Source organism: Mesoplodon densirostris, chromosome 17, assembly GCF_025265405.1.
Source record: "Mesoplodon densirostris isolate mMesDen1 chromosome 17, mMesDen1 primary haplotype, whole genome shotgun sequence".
Classification (NCBI taxonomy): domain Eukaryota; kingdom Metazoa; phylum Chordata; class Mammalia; order Artiodactyla; family Ziphiidae; genus Mesoplodon; species Mesoplodon densirostris.
In genome coordinates this window covers 32,770,128-32,787,376 of record NC_082677.1, presented here as the reverse complement: position 1 = coordinate 32,787,376, position 17,249 = coordinate 32,770,128, and the positions used below count along the sequence as shown (strand labels likewise).

At 36.3% G+C, this 17,249-nt stretch overlaps 1 protein-coding gene across 3 annotated transcripts in view; it reads left to right on the top strand.

The window, feature by feature from the left end:
• DIAPH3 (diaphanous related formin 3) overlaps window positions 1-17,249 on the top strand; it is a 550,032-nt gene that overhangs the window by 239,728 nt on the left and 293,055 nt on the right. For all 3 annotated transcript variants that reach the window (XM_060080302.1, XM_060080301.1, XM_060080303.1), the window contains one exon: window positions 12,825-12,920. In XM_060080302.1, the coding sequence (XP_059936285.1) occupies window positions 12,825-12,920 (96 nt within the window). The remainder of the gene's footprint in view (window positions 1-12,824; window positions 12,921-17,249) is intronic.

The following is a 17,249-nucleotide window of genomic DNA, read 5'->3' as shown; positions in this document are numbered from 1 at the left end:
CTTCTTTTCCAACTTGTATTCCTCTTATTTCTTTTTCTTCTCTGATTGCCATGGCTAGGACGTCCAAAACTATGTTTAATAATAGTGGTGAGAGTGCACATCCTTGTCTTGCTTCTGATCTTACAGGAAATGCTTTCAGTTTTTCGCCATTGAGAATGATGTTTGCTGTGGGTTTGTCGTATATGACCTGATTATGTTGGAGTAGGTTCACTCCATGCCCACTTTCTGGAGAGTTTTTATGTTAAATGGGTGATGAATTTTGTCAAAAGCTTTTTCTGCATCTATTGAGATGATCGTATGGTTTTTATTCTTCAGTTTGTTAATATGGTGTATCAGATTGATTGATTTGCATATATTGAATAATCCTTGAATCTCTGGAATAAATCTCACTTGATCATGGTGTATGATCCTTTTAACGTGTTGTTGGATTCTGTTTGCTAGTGTTTTGTTGAGGATATTTGCATCCATATTCATCAGTGGTATTGGTCTGTAATTTTCTTCTTTTGTAGTATCTTTGTCTGGTTTTGGTATCAGGGTGATGGTGACCTCATAGAATGAGTTTTGGAGGGTTCCTTCCTCTACAGTTTTTTGGAAGAGTTTGAGAAGGATGGGTGTTAGCTCTTCTTTAAATGTTTGATAGAATTCACCTGTAAAGCCATCTGGTCCTGGACTTTTGTTCATTGGAAGATTTTTAATCACAGTTTCAATTTCATTATTTATGATTGGTCTGTTCACATTTTCTGTTTCTGGTTCAGTCTTGGAATGTTATAATGTTCTAAGAATTTGTCCATTTCTCCAGGTTGTCCATTTTATTGGCATAGAGTTGCTTGTAGTAGTCTCTTAGTTAGGATGCTTTGTATTTCTGTGTTGTCTGTTTTAACTTCTCCTTTTTCATTTCTAATTTTATTGATTTGAATCCTCTCCCTCTTTTTCTTGATGTGTCTGGCTAATGGTTTATCAATTTTGTTTATCTTCTCAAAGAACCGGCTTTTAGTTTTATTGATCTTTGCTATTGTTTTCTTTGTTTCTATTTCATTTACTTCTGGTCTGATCTTTATGATTTTTTCCTTCTGCTAACTTTGTGTTTTGTTTGTTCTTCTTTCTCTAGTTCCTTTAGGTGTAAGGTTAGATTGTTTATTTGAGATTTTTCTTGTTTTTTGAGGTAGGCTTGTATAGCTATAAGCTTCCCTTTTGGAACTGCTTTTGCTGCATCCCATGGTTTTTGGATCATCGTGTTTTCATTGTCATTTGTCTCTAGGTATTTTCTGATTTCCTCTTTCATTTCTTCAGTAATCTCTTGGTTATTTAGTAACGTATTTTTTAGCCTCCATGTGTTTGTGTATTTTACGTTTTTTTCCCTATAATTGATATCTAATCTCATAGTGTTGTTGTCAGAAAAGATGCTTGATATGATTTCAGTTTTCTTACATTTACTGAGACTTGATTTGTGACCCAAGCTGTGATCTATCCTGGAGAATGTTCCGTGCGCACTTGAGAAGAAAGTGTAATCTGCTCTTTTTGGATGGAATGTCCTAATAATATCAATTAAATCTGTCTGGTCTATTGTGTGATTTAAAGCTTGTGTTTCCTTGTTAATTTTCGGTTTTGCTGATCTGTCCATTGGTGTAAGTGAGGTGTTAAAGTCCTGCACTATTATTGTGTTACTGTCGGTTTCCTCTTTTAAAGCTGTTAGCACTTGCCTTATGTATTGAGGTGATCCTATGTTGGGTGCATATATATTTGTAATTGTTATATCTTCTTCTTGGTTTGATCTCTTGATCATTACATAGTGTCCTTCCTTGTCCTTCCTTGTTAAGATTCTTTATTTTAAAGTCTATTTTATCTGATATGAGTATTGCTACTCTAGCTTTCTTATGATTTCAATTTGCATGGAATATCTTTTTCCATCCCCTCACTTTCAGTCTGTATGTGTACCTAGGTCTGAAATGTGTCCATTGTAGACTGCATATATAGGGGTCTTGTTTTTGTATCCATTCAGCAAGCCTGTGTCTTTTGGTTGGAGCATTTAATCCATTCACGTTTAAGGTAATTATCGATATGTGTGTTCCTATGACCATTTTTTTAATTGCTTTGGGTTTGTTTTTGTAGGTCTTTTTCTTCTCTTTTGTTTCCCACCTAGAAAAGTTCCTTTAGCATTTGTCGTAGACCTGGTTTGGTGGTGCTGAATTCTCTTAGCTTTGCTTGTCTGTAAAGCTTTTGATTTCTCCATTGAAACTGAATGAGAACATTTCTGGGTAGAGTAATCTTGGTTATAGGTTCTTCCCTTTCATCACTTTAAGTATATCATGCCACTCCCTTCTGGCTTGTAGAGTTTTTGCTGAGAAATCAGCTGTTAACCTTATGGGAGTTCCCTTGTATGTTATTTGTCGTTTTTCCCTTGCTGCTTTCCATAATTTTTCTTTTTCTTTAATTTTTGCCGATTTGATTACTATGTGTCTCGGCGTGTTTCTCCTTGGGTTTATCCTGTATGGGACTCTCTGCCCTTCCTGGGCTTGGGCTATTTCCTTTCGCATGTTAGGGAAGTTTTTTACTATAATCTCTTCAAATATTTTCTCTGGTCCTTTGTATCTCTCTTGTCCTTCTGGGACCCCCATAATTCAAATGTTGTTGCGTTTAATGTTGTCCCAGAGGTCTCTTAGGCTGTCTTCATTTCTTTTCATTGTTTTTTTTTTTCATTCTGTTCTGCAGCGGTGAATTCCACCATTCTGTCTTCCAGGTCACTTATCCATTCTTCTGCCTCAGTTATTCTGCTATCGATTCCTTCTAGGGTATTTTTCATTTCTGTTATTGTATTGTTCATCTCTGTTTGTTTGTTCTTTAATTCTTCTAGGTCTTTGTTAAACAATTCTTTCATCTTTTCGATTTTTGCCTCCATTCTTTTCCCGAGTGCCTGGATCATCTTCACTATCATTATTCTGAATTGTTTTTCTGGAAGATTGCCTATCTCCATTTAATTTAGTTGTTTTTCTGGGGTTTTATCTTGTTCCTTCATCTAGTACATAGTCCTCTGCCTTTTCATTTTGTCTAGTTTTCTGTGAGTGTGGTTTTCTTTCCACGGGCTGCACGATTGTAGTTCTTCTTGCTTCTGCTGTCTGCCCTCTGGTGGATGAGGCTCTCTAAGAGGCTTTTGGAAATTTCCTGATGGGAGGGACTGGTGGTGGGTAGAGGTGTGTGTTGCTCTGGTGGGCAGAGCTCAGTAAAACTGTAATTGCCTCGTCTGCTGATGTGTGGGGCAGGTTCCCTTCCCTGTTGGTTGTTCCGCCTGAGGCTACGCAGCCCTGGAGCCTACCCGGGCTCTTTGTTGGGGCTAATGGTGGACTCTGGGCAGGCTCACACCAAGAAGTATTTTCCAGAACTTCTGCTGCCAGTGTTCTTGTCCCTTGGTGAGCCACAGCCACCCCCCCGCCTCTGCAGGAGACCTTCCAACACTAGCAGGTAGGTCTGGTGCAGTCTCCTGTGGGGTCACTGCTCATTCCTCTGGGTCCTGATGCGCACACTACATTTTGTGTGCCCTGAGTGGAGTCTTTGTTTCACCTAGTCGTGCCGAAGTCCTGCAGTCAGATCCCGCTAGCCTTCAAAGTCTTATTCTCTAGGAATTCCTCCTCACGTTGCCAGACCCCCAGGTTGGGAAGCATGACGTGTGGCTCAGAACCTTCACTCCAGTGGGTGGCCTTCTGTGGTATAAGTTTTCTCCGGTTTGTGAGTCACCCACCCAGCAGTTATGCGATTTGATTTTATTGTGATGCAATTTGATTTTATTGTGATTTGATTGTGATATTTTATTTTATTTATTCCTACAATCTCATTGTGGCTTCTCCTTTGTCTTTCCACGTGGGGTGTCTTTTTTGGTGAGTTCCAGTGTCTTCCTGTCGATGATTGTTCAGCAGTTAGTTGTGATTCTGGTGTTCTTGAAGAGGGAGTGAGAGCATCGACCTTTTCCCTATTTAATATGACATTGCTTTATATCTGTCAGTTAATATAATTTATTGTTACTTTTTCTATGCCCAGGTTACTTAGCACTGTGTGTACAAATACTAATAAGTTGGCTTATTAAGTCTTTCCATTCTACAGCATGCTAGATATCCTGAATTACCTGTGTCCTCATTTGGACTTAATCCTTCTTTTAAATTAGGAATGTACACTGAGTTCTCTTTCTTTTCATAATAGGGTTCTTTTCCCCTTCAGTTGATTCTTTTGTGTATGAATTAGCATGTCATACATTAACTCTTATTCTGTGCTTTGTAATTTCTTTAGCAGAGATATATTTCTACTTTCTAATATCATCAGAGGATATATGGGAGTAACTTGTACTGGCAAAAACAATAGTTAGAAAAATTATTTTTTATGAATACACATATTATTCCATGACTGGGAAACAGCCACATTCAGAAATAATTCATAGGAGTGGGTTCTAGAAACATTCCTTATAGTGGGGAGATTTTGAGGATACAATTTAGGGATGTTTTTATAAGAAGTTGTGATGAGCCAAGAAAGATCATGTGAGAATGGGCTTCATTCTCTGGTAGCTGAGTGATTCCTTTTACTTTCTTCCCTCATACCTATGGTTTATTCAATCAAAACTCATCTCAATTTGTAACTAATTTAATTAAAACAATTAACACTAAGATATACATGATAAATAGGCTTAACTGTCCTAGGGTTATTTTTCACCCCAGCAAAGCCTGTTAAGTTAAAAAAAGTTGTTGAATATGTGATTTTGAAGGGTGTTGATAACTTTATTTGGTTTGAACTCCTGTTTTTCTGTTATCTATGTCTTTGGTCATGAAGGGGTGTTTACACACAAGGGAACCTGAAGAAAGTGGTTCTTTTAGTTTGTAGTGGTAATACTTTTGAGATGAGCAATATTGCTAATTTCTGTGGTTGCAAAGGTCCTTAGAGATCAAGTAGTTTCTATAACAGTTTGTTTTGATCAGCTTGTTTTTTCATATAGGAAAAAGAGATCTAGAAAAGAAATTGCTTTTAGTTAAGTATGTAGAAATCATGTGATCATTTTGAAGTATATGTTTTAAGTTTTTTATAAAGTGCATTCTCAATGCCTTAATAATCCTTTTGTACATCGTTAAAAAAAAATCTAGCTACACCTCTAGTTCAAGGCTTGTTAAATAGTGAAATCCTTTTCCCTTATCCATATATAGGACTTGAGTTATAGAGAAAAAGTCCTTCAAGAAAAGTTGTTTTATACCCTTGTCTTCTAATCATATAGAGAAATGTGCATTTATTTGCTATACTTTTGATCGTTACGGGTGTTGAAATCATCTATTCCATAAGATTTTATTTAGTGCTTCAACTAGTCTTCTTATATACTATATAATTCTTAGCCTTGGGTTGCCAAACAGACATCTTTTTGCTAGTAAAATGCTCTGATTAGTTATGGCAGTCATATATTAATATTTGAGTAAAAAAATAATCTGTTTCTGCCCTATTTATTTTCTTTGCAGTTAGGCACATAGCCATTTATTTTTGTGCCTAGAAATATTAAAACTGGGTTTGACAGATCAGATATGACTAAAGCTATTTATACAATTATAGTTTTCAGTACCAACGTGTTTACTTTGATATTTTGCCAAGGGGATAGTGCCAACTTAAAAAATGCTAATTTATTCCAAGTTTTCACTTTTTTCTATGTATTTTGTATCTTCTGTCTTTGAGCTGCCTAAATGTTCCTTGAAACCATATCGTCCTATCACAACTCCAGCAGTACTAACTCTCAGAAATCTGCTTTCTTTTCTCAGCCATACACCTGTTCTCAATACCACCCCTAAGACTCCCAGGTCTGTTCCGTTCACCCCATGTTGCTGAATAACTGAGCCTCATCCAAAGGGAGCCACCATGTGAGAGTAGTGATGGGTAAATTCTGAACTTTACCTTTGGAAGTATAGTTTTTTTCCATAACTTTAAATTCTGCTCATTGTGTTCAGGAGACCAAGCATTTCTCTTCCTTCCCCAGGTCCACTCACTGCCTCACCTACTCTCCCAGTGAACATGTGCAGCAAGGGAAAATTCCATTACCTGAAAAAGCAACACTTGGGGAGTTAACTTCCTCTTATGAGCTTGGTTGCAGACTGTTTTCCCGCTGCAGATTCCCTGCCCCAGAGCTGCTCTGGGCCTGTGATGCAGTGGTCAGTGTTCTTGTCTGGGATCTGGTGACAGCCGAGGCCTTTGTGTGACCTCGGGCAAGTAACTCATATTTTCTCTACTTAGGTTTCCTCGCTGATAGATGAGGTAGTTAAACTTCATATTCAAGGGCTGTTTGCTTCTAAATTTCGGCCCAATAAATTTTTGATACTCTTTATTGGCCTCTTAGAACCTCAGTAGTTAGAAAAGTCAGGAAGAAAAACAACCACAATTGTGCAAATAATCTCTAGTTTATAGCTCTCTCCCTGCCCCCACCTTTCACCCCATTTGAAGATTGTGGTAGGCCTCAGTTTTCATTTCCTAATCAAATGATTTATGTTCGCTTAATTTCTGTAGTTGAGATGATTTTTATTGGCTTCTTTCAGTGTCATAGAGAATGGTTATTTAATCATTCAGTCACTTCCTTTTATCCTCTGAAGGCTAGTGCTATAATAATCTAATGAACAAAAAAAGGTAATTTATTTTAAACATATAACATGTAAAATTTAATAGCACTTGTACTAAATGAAAACCAGAAAAAAATTAAAATGCTTAGTATTTTAAAAACATTGTCATAAGATAGTTACCCAGGAAGCTCTGACAAAAATAGAATAAAAAATTATTAGTCACATTTACTGATTTAAAATACTCAACTGTGGAAAGAGAAACTATAGTATTTACTACATTTTTTGCTTCTACTAGCTACTCACACATTTAGAATTGTGAGAATTGTGCATATTCTAGAATTGTTTGCAGTGGTTAATGTACTGTAAAATTTATGTGGAATCCTATTCCTAGAAAAAGGTCACATTTTTAATCAATCTGATTAGAAAATAATGGAAAATAAACTAGAGTAAGATGTATAACCATGTACCATGGAACTGTGATATTTAGTGGAAAATTTAGTATGAAAGAAAAGATTTTGAAAGGAGATTCTTTATATAATTTTGCTGCTATTTTTGAAACTTTGAAAATAGGAAAAGAATAAAGAGAAAATGTAATTAAAAAAGACTTTTTCAGTTCATGGCTCTCGGCAACAAAGAGTTTTGTCATCTTTGACTTCTTTCTGACATAAAACCCTCATGAAATGCGGCATATGCTGTGTTAGTGATCAGAACCATTCTTGAACAGGATTAATCTTCTCTCGGAAAAATGTAGCCTTACTCAACGTCTCTAGGAAGTAAGGTTAAACACGGACTTCTAATGGCAGAAAAGCTAGATCACAAGTACAGATGGCACTAATAATCTGATTTTATGACTCATACTTGAGGAGAGCTAGTCTTTTAGTGAAAATGTATTGGTACTGGGTTTAGAATAGTAGCTCCACCAGTGGATGGGATGAGTCTAAAATGTGCTCGCCTCTGGGCTCTTGAGCTGTGGTCAGGCACTCTGTTTCTTATCCCTTATTTCTCTGTCACTGCAGAGGTAGGGGATGGTTTCAGGAAGGTAATGATCATTTCACTTCATTCTCACACGTCCTTAGAGGGCCAGTGTCTCCAGGTGAGGGATGTAAGCTGCAGTGGACTGTGTCTGTTACTTTGTGGGGCCAGGATGGCAGAACGTGGCATTGAGATTCCAAACCTGAGTTCCCTGCAGGAGCCTGCACTCTCCTGGCTAGTATTCCATAGAGATACTGTCAGCATGGGAAACTGAAATAGGATTTTGTGAAAAAATTTCATTCCCGCTAAACAGCCTCCTTTATTCTTATTCCTCTTTAATGCATCCCTGTTGTTGTCAACATGTATATCCTGATTTATCAGTGACCTTTTCATAAACATTTTCACTGGTTTTAACTCTGATTTGAGGCAGTCCATTATCTGGCTGTATTTTTTCCCCAGAAGTACTTTTCATTATTTCTCAGTATGAAAGATTTTAACCAAATCAGTCTGTTTGGATAATAAATTGATTATCTGGTTTCATCATATCTACATAAGCATATTTCTACCTTGGTTTTTTTTTTTTTTTGAATCTTGTTTTCTATCTTAGAAAACTCTGCTTCTTCCTCCCTTTACCCTATTTCCATTCCATCCTTCCCCAGCCATCCTTTGACTATATGGAGCAGAGAGGAGAGGAGAAAGCCATGATTTCATTGCATTATGGGTATGCTGATACATTAAACTCAATAAGAGTCTAATTTGTCATTTTTATAAAAAAGCAGAATTGGTTAAAATTGCTTCAGTTTCTGATTTGCAGGTTAAAGTGGTCAAGATTGCTAGATAAACTTTTTTCTTTTCTTAATGTGACACCTAACATATTTTACAACTAGTGGAAAGAATATTGGAGTCAAAGTATAGTGACCCTTATTCTTTTATCAGATCTGTTGCTTTTAAAGCTACTTACCTTAAGCATTATCTTTCTCATCATGATTATGATGATGATAATAGTAGTTGCAGAAATAGTATTACTCTTATGAGAATTATATAAGCAAGTGCAACAGAAAGTGTTCAGTGTAATGCCTAGTAGGTGTTCAGTCAATATTATTTAAAGTTTAAGGTTATTCGTTTCTTTGACTTTTTTCTTTACGTAGACCAGAAAATGTTTCAGAATGTGGCAGGTTACTGCTGTTGAGAGATAAACTGATTTTTAAAAACTTAGAATCAGCCTTTTTCTTGAGGATAAAGATAGGAAAATAAAATGTATACATTTTCTAAAGAGTAAAGGATTGCCATTTGGTCAGGTTGAGGAAAGGAAGTTCACTAATAAAATGTTTACTCGCCTTCATCTGAAAATGTTAACCAGTGTAACAAGACAAGGAAAAGATTTCAACACTAGGAATAAGGAGACAAATGTGTCATTATTTGCTGATACCTGGAGAACCTGTGACAGTCAGTAGAATAATTATTAGGACTGATACCTGTATCACTGTTTCAGGTTTCTCTTCTGTACATTCAGCTACCTCTTGTACATGACCATGTGGAGATAAAAGAGCTCCTCAAACTACATATGTTTAAAACTGGACTATGTCAAAACTGTTCCCCATTTGTTGCTGAATTAAATAAACAACACCATCATCATCTGCCTGGTTACTTAAACCCTTCTTTCTCCTTTAGTCTGCAGGTACATGCATACCTACAGACATATACTGAGCTTCTGCTATGTTCCAGGCTTGGTACTCAGTATACAACAGTGAACAAAGTTCCTGCCTCTAACAACTTGCTTTCTAATGGGGGGAGAGAGACAGTATCAGATTTATGATATGTGAGGAGTAAGTGCTTTGGAGGAGAAAAAAGGCAGAGTGATGGTGATAGAGAATACTGGGCAGGGGTCGGGGTGCTATTCTTCATAAGGAAGTGAGAGAAGTAAACCTTTTCTGTTAAGGTTTAACAGGAGTCTTTTGCTGCATTGTGGTGAAGAGACTGCAGTTGGTCAAGCTTGGAAATAGAGAGACTAGTTAGAAAGCAATTGTGATCCAGGTGAGAAAGGATGGTAGCCACAAGCAGGGGAGTATAGTAGCCCCTGCTTATTATAGTGAATATTAAATTTTAAATTTAATATTAAATTTTAGTGAATATTTTAGAGTTAGAATTGATGGGGTTCACTGATGCACTAAATGTAGTTTTGGGTTAATGGAAAGAGGATGACTTCAAGCTTTGTGACTTGAGCAATTGCAATAACAGCATTCCCATTTCTAAGATGAGGGAAATTCCAGGAAGAGTAGCATGGAGGTGTGTGAATGTGGGTTTTGGACACGTGAAGTTGAAGGTGCCCATTAGACATCCAAGTAGAGGTATGAGAGTAGGCAGTTGGATAGTCAAGTTGGAACTCTGGAGATGGGTCTGGACTGGATTTTGCTTTGAGGGCTCATCCATTCTCTCCATCCTGGTGGTCTGGGTGAGGTCCCATTTTTTTCTCATTTAGATTACTACAACTCCCTTCTGTCTTGCCCATCTACCATTATTTTTGCCACTCTTCCAATACACCTTCAGTAGGCTGAGTTTTTTCTAAAATGCAGTTCTTTTGATGTCTCTCTCATATTTAAGCCTTCACTGGCTCCACATTGCTCTGAGGGTAAAAGCCAGAATTCTTATCATGGCTTAAAAGGTCTTGCATGATCTGGTGTCTGATTAATTTCTGGTGTCATTTATTTACACCCAATATTCTTTGCTCTTCTTCTTCTTTTTTAAAAATTAATTAATTAATTAATTAATTAATTTTTGGCTGCGTTTGGTGTTCATTGCTGCGTGCGGGCTTTCTCTAGTTGCGGTGAACTGGTGCTACTCTTCGTTGTGGCGTGCGGGCTTCTCATTGTGGTGGCTTCTCTTATTGCGGAGTACGGGCTATAGGCACGGGGCTTCAGTAGTTGTGGCACACAGGCTCAGTAGTTACGGCTTGCGGGCTCTAGAGCACAGGCTCAGTAGCTGTGGCTCATGCACTTAGTTGCTCTGTGGCATGTGGGATCTTCCTGGACCAGGGATCGAACCCGAGTCCCCTTCATTGGTAGGCAGATTCTTAACCACTGCGCTGCCAAGGAAGTCCAGCTCTTATTATTATTTTTTTTTCCTGTGGTACGCGGGCCTCTCACTGTTGTGGCCTCTCCCGTTGCGGAGCACAGGCTCCGGACGTGCAGGCCCAGTGGCCATGGCTCATGGGCCTAGCCACTTTGCGGCATGTGGGATCCTCCCGGACCGGGGCACGAACCCGCATCCCCTGCATCAGCAGGTGGACTCTCAACCACTGCGCCACCAGGGAAGACCCCAGATCTTATTATTCTTAATTCTTTCTGTGCCCTTCAAGTTCTTGCAGAACCTGAAACACTATCCTCCGTTACCTGTGTCCTTCCTTTCCGCACCCTAAACCTTTCCCACCTGGCTAACTTCTTTTCGCTTTCTAGCTTATGCTTAGATATCATTCATTCCATGAAGACTGTCTCTGGCAAGTATGGGTTAATTTTCTTTAATATCCTGTGGTTCTTACCCAAACAGTGAAGATATATCTATGTACTGTAACTGCCATTTACTTTGCAGTCCTCTCGATTGGTCCTTAAATTCTTTGAGGCCAAGACATCTCCATTTTGTCTAACATGGTCTTTTTTAGTTGGTGCTTAATATATACTTCTTACTTGAATGACAGAATAAATAAGTAAAGTGAATGATTATAAAACATATATGCAAAATTCAGCAGTTTCTGTATTCCAGCAGTAACTAGTTGCATAGTATAGTGGGGAAATTTAGAATTATTCAGTACCCCCTAGGAGTATAATAGGAGTGTAATAGACATACTTAGGATACCTAACACTAACAATAAATATACAGGATGCCTATGCAGAGTGCTGTGTTAAGTTGAAAAGTTATAGACACATGTCATGTTCATGATTAGGAAGTTCAGAAATTGTCAACATATCAAATTTGCCTGAATCTGTTTACAAATGCCTTGCAATTCAAATACAATTCAAGTGGATTTTATTTTTGGAACTTCGGAATTACTCTAAGGTTCCTGTGGAAAAATAAATGAGAAAAGTGAAGCAAGTTTAGAAAAGGAAGAAAAGTAATTTGAACAGCCAATTATATAGTAAGATATATCATAAATCCTATAGTGCTTAAGACAAAATGATAATAGCACAAGAGTAGTACATGGAACAAAGGATCAGAATTAGAAGTCCAGGAAAACACATAGAATAAAAGTGTAATATAAAATCAGTTGAGAAAGATGGTTGATTATTCATAAAATTATAGAGATAATTAGTTAATAAATATTTTGAAAAGTATAAAATTTGATCCCTATTTCACACTATGTACCTAAACATGTAATTATAATGCTTTTCTGATATACAAAGAATTTAATTATAATGTGCTATCTTGTATATGAAGACTGTTTTCAAGGTTATTTTTCCTCAACATTAGTGATTTATTTGTACGTATCTAACTAAACAATTTGATCCGTTGTTCTTTGTTATCAAGATCCTAATTTTGTAAAGATGACTTACTTTCATCAGAAGTGCTGTCAACATATGCAAATGAGGGGAGAGGAAAGATGACAGGATCACTTTATTGGTTACAGCTGTTAACCTTGACTGTCATGTGCTGTGCTATAATCACAGTTCATATATTGTTGTTTAGCATGATGTATTTATTCTCTTACTTATTTTTTAGCAAAGACAGAGAGGTTAAATGCATTTGCTGAGTTTTAAAAGCTCAGATAAAGTAGGTTGATTATGAAAATTTGAATATTTTTCAAAGACTTGGAAAACAAATTGTAAACATTCTACTCTTCGAGTTTTATATGAGCTGTCTTTTTAAATGAACAAGGTATATCAAACGTAAAACAGCTGGGTGTTTGTCTTTGTTTGGCACTCTTAGAGCTAACTCCTTAACCTATCCTAAGTGTAATACATTTACTTTTATAATTGTGTACTGTACATTGTTCAAATGAGCTAACTGTACTTATTCTGCACCTGATAGCATTGGTTTCCATAGTGCACATCAGCTTTGTTTTTGTTTTTGCTGTTTAGACCTCTAAATATTTACTCTTAGTAGTTTTTCTAGGGAAAGAGCCGCCACCCCCTATCTGAAATAGTTTACGTCTTGGGATATCTGTTATTCTATTATTTTTATAACTGATTTAAACAGTTTATGTCTGTTTTTAGATTCTTTTATGACAGAGTTCATCTCCTGTCTTTTGGCAATTGAGTACCTACCACCGTTAACATGGATATCTCCTTGGTTTTACAGAGAGAAGAGAAGAGGAAGATTTTGAAGTGAAGAAAGCTATTAAGAAAAGAATTAAAGAACTTAAATTTCTAGATTCTAAAGTTGCCCAGAACCTTTGTAAGTATCAGATTTCAATACAATTAAATTAGTGAAACACACCACTGAACACACTGGTTCCTTTAAATTATTTCATTTTCTTTTTGACTTGCTTTTCATTTTATGTTAATTTTATTATTATCATTTATAATAAATTCAAAGATAATTTTCCTTTCCTTTAGGTAAATTATGAGTTAAATTCTTCAAAAGATTAATGCATATTAGAAGATAAAACTAAGAAAGGGAAATATATTTCCCGTAACTGAAAAGAGACCTACTGTTTAAAGTCTTTCTTTTAAGTATAACAGTAAAGAATTATGGAATTTAGGTGATGACATAATATTTTGAAAAATATTGGCAGTGAATTATTTCTTCTATACCGCTGACTCTCTATTATTTGTGATACTTGATCACACACAAAGGAGGTTGAAATGTTAACAGAAATAAGGATGATGATTAAAATGAATTCTGTTGTCCCATCTGAGCAGTTCAAAGCCTTTCCTCAAAAGTACTGACTGGGAATGTTTTAGATTTAATTATTGCTAGAGGAGCTAAATTCTTAGTATTGAATTGTTTTCCTGACTGAATTATTGTGGGAGAAGAGGGCAAATAGTTTTGCCTCTGACTGATTTCTAACTGCATCTTAAATGCATCAAAGATAGTTCTATTTGGAACTGAGATAGTATGATCTGGATATATTACTTTTCTGATGCTATAAGAGGGATAAAATGTGGAGAGTCTAGAGGCATGAGGAGCTAACATGGCTTTCAGTCTGCTTTTCAGTTATTACATTCCTCAAGTGAGCTTTTTGAAAGTATTGGGACAAAACAATTCTTGATGAGAGGATAAAGATCCATGCTATTGATTAAAGAAGGAGTTAAGTTAGTGTACAGAGAAGGCAGAGTTGAAATTCCTTTTGTGAAAGGTTTGGAACCCTCTTGCTTTGCAACTCATTATGGCAGAGGGCCATCTCTTTTCTGCAGTGTAAGCCTGACAGAATCCCCATGGGTAGTGTGCAGACATTAATGCTATTGGCCAATACACAGTTTTCTATTTCTGGGCACATACCTGCCCCTTTCAAGTTAGGTGGTACCATGTGACTTGCTTGGGCCAATGAAAATATCAGTGGGGATGAGGTAACTTTTGTGTGGAAGCATTAATTGCTGATGGGAGCAGCACCAGTGCTCTCTGCCCCGCACCCAGAGTGGTGTTCATCATCCTGATATGAGGATGATAAGTAAAAGAGCCTGTCTTCCTGGTGTGTGATGGACATGTAGTCTGAATTAGAAATATGTTTTGCAGGGGAGGTTACACCAGTGAAATTTTGGGGTTTGTTATGTGATACAGATATTTCAGGGAATTTCCCTCTTAAAGGAACATTGTCTCTGTTAAAAGCATTAGTAACTTAGATAATGTCAAAAAGTTCTATACTCTGTGATTTGAAAGATAATTTTTGTCTTTAAAAATGTTTATGACCTGCTTTACAAATTGTCATGTTCGGTAGGTATCCTAAAGAAATATCATTTTGAGTATAATTCTTTTTAGATGGGTTAGCCATGATAAGATAGCCTAAATAGCCATCTCAAAGTTGAATAATTGACTTGTTGAATAGGGGTCTACTTACATATTACACACATGTGCTAAATGGGATTTCAAATTTAATTGTAATAGCTGATGTGCTAGTTCTGTATTTGGCTCTTTAACCTTTACTACAGTCTCATCATGTAGGTAGTAGTACTGACATTGTAAGTAGGGTATCTGGTGGGTGTAGCAGTTCAGTGACTTGAAAAAGATTGCTGATTTTGAAAATGGCCAGTATGTATAGGGTATATTTATTCTTGTTTAGAGATAACAAAATTATATTATCATAAAGAAGGATATTGTCTGGGTTGCTGTAGCTAGGGCATATGTATCCATTCATTTAATTGTTATACATGTTTTAAAGTATAAGATCAAAAGGTCAGAATTCATACCAGGTCATTATATTATGAGGTAATGCATCTCAGATTATTCTTACCCTCTCTGATTGTAGCAAGTGTTATGATTTAAGCTTTAAGAAGTTTAGCAGCCTATAATCTTTACTGTAATTATAGTCTGATTCACAGCTGGTTTTTGTCTACGAAATTCAGAGTCTTCTGAGATACTGAATTCTGAGAAGAGTCTTGTGATGGTGACAAGACTATCATATCACTTAGAAATCTAAGATACTTTCTCTTAGATTTCCCTTAACTGAAATATTTCACAGAGTTTTGAGGAAAGGATCTAAAATCCACAGATTTATTTACCTATTTATTTAAAGGTGGGTTGGGATCCCTATATTTTGAGTTTGTAAAGGTTTTGGCAGACTCTGGGCTCAGTGTAAAAGATAGAATTCTAGCCATTCTAGGATCAAGAGATGGCTCAGGAGTTTTACAAGGTTCATAGGCTTTACCAGATTTTTTGGAGTGGGTAGTAGAGCTATAAAGGGAGGAACCCTGAAACCTAGGAATTAATGTAAAGGTTTAAATATTTATAAGTTCCCTTGCAGAAAACATGTGTGACTTGTTCCAAAATCTGCACACTTTACACTCCTTCACTGCATTCAAAGCTTCCCACTGGGATCAATATAATCACATTTTGAAGGATAAAATGCATGTTAGTACAGAGATTCAGTTTAATGGATATTTTTTAAGCTTTAAATGAGTATCTCATTATTCTCAATAACTTAAAAAAAATTTTTTTAAAGGTCTATGCTTGTTTTCTGATTTGTGTTATGCATTAGGCCATTTTCAACTCTTCTGTAGTTTATTTGCCCTTAGTTATAGCAAATGTTTTCCCTAGAACTTATTCATAAACTATAAAAAAACATAGTTCAATCTTTATAAATATATCTGTTTAATATATATGTTAATTATGGAATAATACCTGAAAGTAGTGGATGAATTACAAATATAGAAGAAAGTTAAGGAATAAGTTACATCTGTCTGCAAAGTAGATTTTTCTATTCACATTTAATTTTTTCTTTCATGTATTATTGTATGTTGTTAAACATGTATTATTAATTATACATTATGTTATTTATGTTTATATAATTACATAATTGTATAAGTGAGATCATATAGTTGTTTTATTTGCAAAGTTAGGGGATCCCCAAGACTACCTTCACTTCTGACACCAGTTGCAAATTTTGGGGGTCCCCAAGGCCACTCTGAAGTTTGATAATTTGTTAGAAGGACTCACAGAATTGACTGAAAGCTGTTTTACTCATGGTTATAGTTTATTATAGCAAAATGGTACAGATTAAAATTGTCAAAGGGAAGAGGCATGTGGGGCAGAGTCCAGGAGAGTTGTAAGCATAAAGTTTGTAGTTGTCCTCTCCCAGTGGAGCCATGGACAGTAGTAGCTTCTCCCAGCAATGATGTGTGACAGTTCTCACAGATTATTGCCAATAGAGATGCTCACCCTAGCCTTGGTGTTCAGAGTTTTTACTGGGTCTTGATTATAGCTGAACCCCCTTTTGATGGCCTTAGTTCCCAGCCCCTCCACAGTTCAAGCTAATATTGTATGACCCAAAGCCCCCACCATAAATCACATTATTAGCATAGACTGTCTGGTGTGGTCCAGTGAATGCCCCCAGTAAACAAAGACACTCTGATCACACAGGGCATTCCAAGGGCTTACAGAGTACCTCATATGAGCCAGACCTTACTTGGGTAAACTTGATCCTTTACCACACAGTATGTCACCTTTTTCCAAAACTTAACCCTTTACCACACAGTATGTCACCTTTTTCCACCAGATTCGTTTTGTTTTCATATCATTCATTTAAATTTGTTTTAAATGTATTGTTATGACATATTATACATACAAGAGAATATATAAAATGCATGATATATAAATCAAACATTCATACCTAAAGAAATGGAACATTACTAATACTTAGGGACTTATATGTGACCCTCTCTAATCTTATCCCCCTTCCTGTGAGAAGTAACCTTATCCTGAATCTTGAGTTAAATATTCCCTTCCTTTTTTCTCTACAGTTTTACCAACCACATACATGTTCCTAAACAATAAGTTGTTGGTTTTGACTAATATTGAATATTACATGTATAAAATCATACCATGTTAATGCATCTAGCTGTAGTGTATTCATTTTCATTGCAGTTTAGTGTGTATAGCATTCTTTGAATATTATACTTTATTTCATTCGACCTCTGGGTTGTTTCCTACTTTTGGTGATACTAAGGGTGTGGCATACTATAGTTCTCAGGCTAAATGTCATCCATTGCCTGTTTTTTTAAACAGGTTTTATTGGAACTTAGCCAGGACCGTCTTTTACATATTATCTATGGCTGCTTTTGGGCTGCA